Raw genomic sequence first — 6,322 nt, 5'->3', positions numbered from 1 at the left:
AGTTCTTATTTAGACCTAGGTGTGATCTAAATAACCATACAATATGGTTAATACAATACAACTAACTATTGCTAAGCTGATAAATAATATATTAATCAATACTTACAAACCCAGTGACAATTACGATACACAGACAAAAAACAACGGGTATCATGCTCCAGATTCGTATATCCTTTGTGATTCCGTGAGTGAGAGGCGGCGTTGGGTGATCAACCCCCTAGCCAGGCTAGACAATATGTGCCTTCTATCTTGATACAGAACCTCCCCGAGCTTAGGGCTCAGGGTGCTTTAATTTTGACATCCGGTACCATATTAGGGTTCCTTCCTTGTGACATGACGTCTGCCTCAAGGCATTGTGGTCAGTGCCGGATGCAGACATGACTGGCACATGTGAAAGCTAGCTATGTTTTTGCTTCCCTGCTCCAGGTGCTTGTTAACTGATGTATATGACAGCTCATTTCTCTTATTTCTATCTTGTCCTGGGTTTTTTTAGTGCTCTTTAACTTAGTGTATGGGACAGCTTGTGTCTCGGCTCTTATCTTTTTGGCCCAGGTGCTTGCCAAGTTAAGTTCCATTTACTGAGGCTTGAAGGCCCCTGGCCCGGGTGCTTGCCAAGATAAGTTCCGTTTACTGAGAACTGTGCTGAGCACCCAAGAGACTTCAAGCTCTGTCTCTGGATCCACCTGAGCGGCCTGTTTTTCTTGTGAGGAGCTTTAGTGTGGCAGTATGGGCAATACGCGCAAGGCCATGGTCAAAAGGACCTGCTACACGACAGTAGCAACAATTATAAATGTATATGTATATTTAATAGTCAGCACTTTGCCACAATTCAAAATATATCACTATGGTTCTCCTTAACTATTTATTTGAATATGACATGTGCTTTCCAAAATAAGGATTAAGTTTGAAGTTTGTTTAAAAAATGATTTGTTTAGTCACCAGCAGGACATTTTGGGAAGGGACATGCAAATATCTTTTTTCCATGAAAGAGACAATTAGTAATAGGATAGACACCAGATTTGGATCCTTAGGAAATGGTCCAGCTATATATGAACAACAGGAGAAACTCAATGTTCATACTATTTTAGCACCTGTACTAAAAAGGCAGTTTTATATATCCTCAAGCCAGATATGAACACTCTTCTAAACCAAACCATATGAATTCATGTCTTCTAAACCAAGTCTTCTGGAAATTCATGAGAAGTGACCTACAAACTAAGAATTAATAATGAAAAAATCATTAGTTCCTTCTGATATTTTTTATCTGATCATATCAACAATGCAATTATCAGCAGGAGTGATTGCAAATGGATTTATTGTTGGCTTAAATTGCATTTATTGGGTCAAATTCAGAACACTGACATCCTATGATATGATCCTGACCAGTCTGGCCTTCTCCAGATTTTGTCTACAATTATTTTTATCATTAAACAATTTCCTTTATAAGTTTGATCCAGATATCTTTTACGCATTTCAAACACCAAATCTTTTTCTCGTTGTCTGGATATTTATGAACCAAGTGAGTCTCTGTTTTGCAAGCTGCCTTTCTGTGTTCTACTGTGTGAAGATTGCCACTTTCAATCTGTCTGTCTTCAACTGGTTAAAACCGAAACTCTCCAAACTGGTGCCATGGCTGCTTTTGGGCTCTCTACTGCACTCCTTGATTACTACAGTTGTTTTTACATTTGTCAGCTATTTCTTTGAGATAACCTCTCGCAACTTTACAGACCATCCATCACGAAATATCACAATAACAGACAAGAGAAAGAACCTCGCAAAGATTGTTTTTCTTATACATAGCATAGGATCAGGTTTTCCCCTTAGCCTATTTATTGCTTCATCTGGTTTGTTAATCCTATCCCTTTGGAAGCACATCAGGAAAATGAATCTTAATTCAGACTTTAATCCAAGTTTCAGGAACCCCAGTACGGAGGCCCATTTGCGTGCAATTAAATCGGTGCTGTCTTTTTTGTTCCTATACATTATGTATTTTGCAGTTTCAACAGTAACAATTGGAATCTTATCCCATTTCACTGATGAATGGAAAATTATTATGTTTTCGTTTGGGGTTGCTGCCTATCCTTTTGTACACTCCACTATCTTGATTCTAGGCAACCCCAAATTAAAACAGGCCTCAGCAAAGATTTTGCATTCTGCTAATTGCTGTTTCAGATAAGTTGTTTCATAGTATCTATTTCTGTGCTTCTGGATTGAGAATGTTTAATTCTTTTTGAAAGCACAGTGGTGAAAACAAGGAAATTGTTCTATTTTCTCATTTATTTATGTGTTCTCCATGCTATTATGCATTTAAAATCTCTCCTGTGCCACTATAGTAAAAAACCTAAAAAAGAAAAAAAAGCACCAAGGCTTTCTATGAAGCTTATTTGTTCACTCCACATGAGTTCTCACTTGAGCCCTTCCAATGCTCATCAGTGTTTTCTTGCAGTAGCCTTGCTAGCCTTTTCAGGAGAAACTACACACTGTATTTGATTTTGGTGTACATATATGAGTATAAAAACCAGAGTGGCACCACCAAACTCACTTTCCCTTGATACATTTGGTGAGGAATGAACTTTTGTCTGCACCAGTGAATGTTCTGCTTATAAGCTTCTGAATGTTAAAAAAGCCAAAAACATTAAAGCATTGACTGTAAGACTTACTCCATCTACCAAAGAAAAGACTTACGATGGGCAAATTCACAGGGGAATTAGTGATACTGAAAATGGAAGAGCCTTTCAGATTGCTGATGGAAAGAGATCAAAACATAAATGTTTCAAGAGCTAATCATAATTCATAATATAGATATATGTGAGAATGAAATGTAAAAAAAATGTGGTTATTCAATCATGAGTTAAATGCTGTGTTGTGCCCACTACAGACCATCATGTAGCCAAAAATATATTAGCATAACTATCTCAGTGAAAATCTTTAACACAAGCCTGAGCCTGAGAAGCCAGGGAAACACTGGACAAAGAAAAAAGAAAGCAGAGGGAGGCATCTTCATACCAAACTTACAGTGAATATTTCAGTCCTACAGTGAGTGTAATCACTGTGCTCACGTTAATGACAGCAAGAGATTCCTGTGACTTGTGAATTTTCAAGATTATTTTCTCATTGGCTAATAACTTCCCAAAGCTATAATAACTATTCTGAAAAATAAACTAGCCATTGCTAGAATCTTTATGAATCTTTATGGTTAAAACTGAAACTCTCCAATCTGATGCCATAGCTGCTTTTGGACTCTCTGCTCTACTCCTTGGTTACCACAGCCTGTTTTACATTGTTCAACAATTCCTGTTGGGTAGCCTCTTACAAATTGTCTATCAAGAAGTATCATGATTTCAGACAATAAAAGAAGCATTGAAATGTATATTTTTCTGATACATGACATAGGATTTATTTTTCCATGTATTCTATTTATTGCTTCATCCATTTTGTTAATCCTATCCCTTTGGAGCCACATAAGGAAAATGAATCTTAATTCAGACAGGACCCCAATACAGATGTCCATGTGCATGCACTTAAATCTGTGCTGTCCTTTTTCTTCCTATATACTATGTATTTTGTGTCTTCAACACTGTCAATTAGAACCATGTCCTGTTTTAATGATGAATAGAAATTTATGCTTTGTACAATTGTAGTTGCTGCCTACCTTTGTATGCACTCTATTGTCTTGATTCTGGGCAACCCCAAATTAATACTGGCCTCAGCAAGGATTCTGCCTTCTACCAACTGCTGTTTCAACGAGCATTGTAATATCTATTCCTGTCCTTCCAGACTAAGAATGTTCACTATCTTTGTAAAGCACAGTTGTGAAAAAATGAAATTGTTTTATTTTCCCCTTTTGTTCTGTGCTCTTCATTCTATTATTGATTTGAATTCTCTCCCATGGTCTACAGTACACAAAGCACCAAGTCCAACTCAAGTTCTTCCAGTGAACATCAGCCCTTTCCTGCAGCAGTGCTTCTATTCTTTTCAAAAGAGACTGTTAATTATATCGGATAATTGAGATGGATATAAATGACCACAGAACTCTATTTCATGTGATATATTTGGGCAGGATTGAACACTGGTCTTCACTGTTGAGTGACATTTCTGCTAAAAAGCTTCTGAATATAAGAATAGAAAATGAATGTGTTTGTCTGTAAGTCTTATTCCATCCTCCATACAAAAGACTAATGATGGGAAAAGTCACAGGGGACCTGGTGATAATGCAAATTGAAGATCCATTCATGTTGCTGATACAAAGACATCAAAACACAGACTCTTCAAGAGATAATTCATAAAATACAATGTAAACAGATGTCAGAATGGGAACTACAAACTGAGGGTATTCAGTCATGAGTTTATTGATGCGCTGTATTTTAAAGTTGCTATTCACCACAGACAGTTATATGGTAAATAATATACTAACATAACCACTCAGTTAAAATCCTTCAATCAAACCTGAACCTAAGTAGCCAGGGCAAGCACTGGCCAGATCCAGAGGAAACATTTTTATTCCAAACTAACAGTAACTATTTGAAATATTAATGACAGCAAGGGATTACTCGGAACTCTGGTACTCCATGTGAATTTCTGATTGGCTAATAATTGCCTAAGCTTTTTGAAACATCTAGAAATGAAAAAATTGGCATTGGGAGAGCTAATGACTAAGTCTGGGAAGAGAGATGGCTTGATCATTACCTGTTCGGTTCACTCCCTCTGGGGCACCTGGCATTGGCCACTGCCGTCAGACAGCATACTGGGCTGGATGGACCTTTGGTCTGAACCAGTATGGCCATTCCTATGTTCTTAAGTCTGAAAAAACATTCCAGAAAGGAGATGATATGCAAAGAGTGACTCTGTATGGATTGGTCCATGTCTATTTTGTGACAGAAAAGATAGTCATAGGACTGCTTTTTGGGATTTAATTAAATAAAGGACAGTCAGTTACAGCTTGCTGTCTTTCTGCACCTAGGACAGTTCCCTAGTGATGAGGTGAAGTTAGAATCTGGCCAAAAATGACTATAAGTTCCTATGTTTAATAAGTACTATGTCATCATCCTACCTACAGTGAAAGTTTGCAATGGAAAAGCAAGGGTGCAATTTCTAGCCTCTCAGACACAGAGAACAACTTGAATTATTGAAAGAACAGTTGCAGGGCTACATTTTCAAAAGGATGTCTCTCCTTTCTTTGAAAGACTGTTTTTGACCATAATTCAACTCAGTGCACAAATCTGAATACTTGCATCTTTTCCTATGTGAGCATACAACTGGCAATTTTTCAAGAGTAAACTTCACTTTGCAAAAGAAAACTTGGTTTCAGCCCTTTGACATTAACCCTGTCATTTTAAAATGTCTCTGCTTGTTCCATATATTTTCCAAAGTAATATAACCAATAATTTAGCTATATAAACAATCTATTCGTTGTACTTAATTTGTTAATTGCTTGATAATTTAGTAGGAAGCTTGAACATAAAGCATGAACATGTAGGGCTGATAATAATATGATACAATAGAGTTATGGAACTGTACATGTATAGTTAGGGGAAGGATTTACCATAGCCTGGAACAATGATTTTTATTGAGGATTTAAATAATACAAATAAATGATTGTCTATAATGTGGTTCAGACTTTTCTGACTGTATTTGGAGGAGTTTGTAGAGTGGACAGTAATACTGAGTCCAACTGGAAAAGGAGAATTCCCCTTTGTAAGGGATCCAGCATTGGCATGTGGCCCTGGAAAGACCCAAAGCAATGTACATTAGAGATGGATGAAAATGGTGACATTACTTGTGAACACTTTTTTTCAATAGCTAATTAAAATTTAAATAAACAAATACTAGTCTACTAAATATTGTCTTTTCCACACTTTGGACCATGATAATTTGGGACACAAGTGATAGCTTCGAGAGTGTGTCTGTGGCGATTTAGCATCCTCTTAGCAGTTCAGAATCCTTTGAGTTTGGTCAGTATCCTTCAAGAAATACACTGACTTTCTTTTGCCTCCATTCCTTCAGTTGAGACTTTCATTCTTGTTAGTTTACAGAAGCCCACCTTTTGAAATTCATCTGTCTCTCTCTACCTTTAGTCAGGTGGTCCACTGAGACACTGCAGCTCTTCCAGTGATGTGCTCAGTCTATGAAGAATTCCATGCTCCCCAAACAAGTTTCTCTGAAGAGACAGTCTTTTAAATGAATCTGCTGTCTGAAAACCTATTCTTCATGTAGATGAGAGTAATTCATTCCTAACAGCCTCTAGATAGCTTTGCTCACATTCTTCACTGTGTGCCAGAATCTTGCTATGATATGAAGGTTCTAATCCACTGAAAATTACAAT

At 37.2% G+C, this 6,322-nt stretch overlaps 1 protein-coding gene across 1 annotated transcript; it reads left to right on the top strand.

The window, feature by feature from the left end:
• Positions 1–1,279: 1,279 nt before the first annotated feature.
• Positions 1,280–2,176, top strand: LOC102451918 (taste receptor type 2 member 2-like). Its single transcript, XM_006130974.4, has one exon. The coding sequence runs from the start codon at positions 1,280–1,282 to the stop codon at positions 2,174–2,176; it is 897 nt and encodes a 298-aa protein (XP_006131036.4).
• Positions 2,177–6,322: the final 4,146 nt, after the last annotated feature.

Source organism: Pelodiscus sinensis, chromosome 3, assembly GCF_049634645.1.
Source record: "Pelodiscus sinensis isolate JC-2024 chromosome 3, ASM4963464v1, whole genome shotgun sequence".
NCBI lineage: Eukaryota > Metazoa > Chordata > Testudines > Trionychidae > Pelodiscus > Pelodiscus sinensis.
Note: the sequence above shows the minus strand (reverse complement) of the source record. Positions and strands in the feature narration are given on the sequence as shown.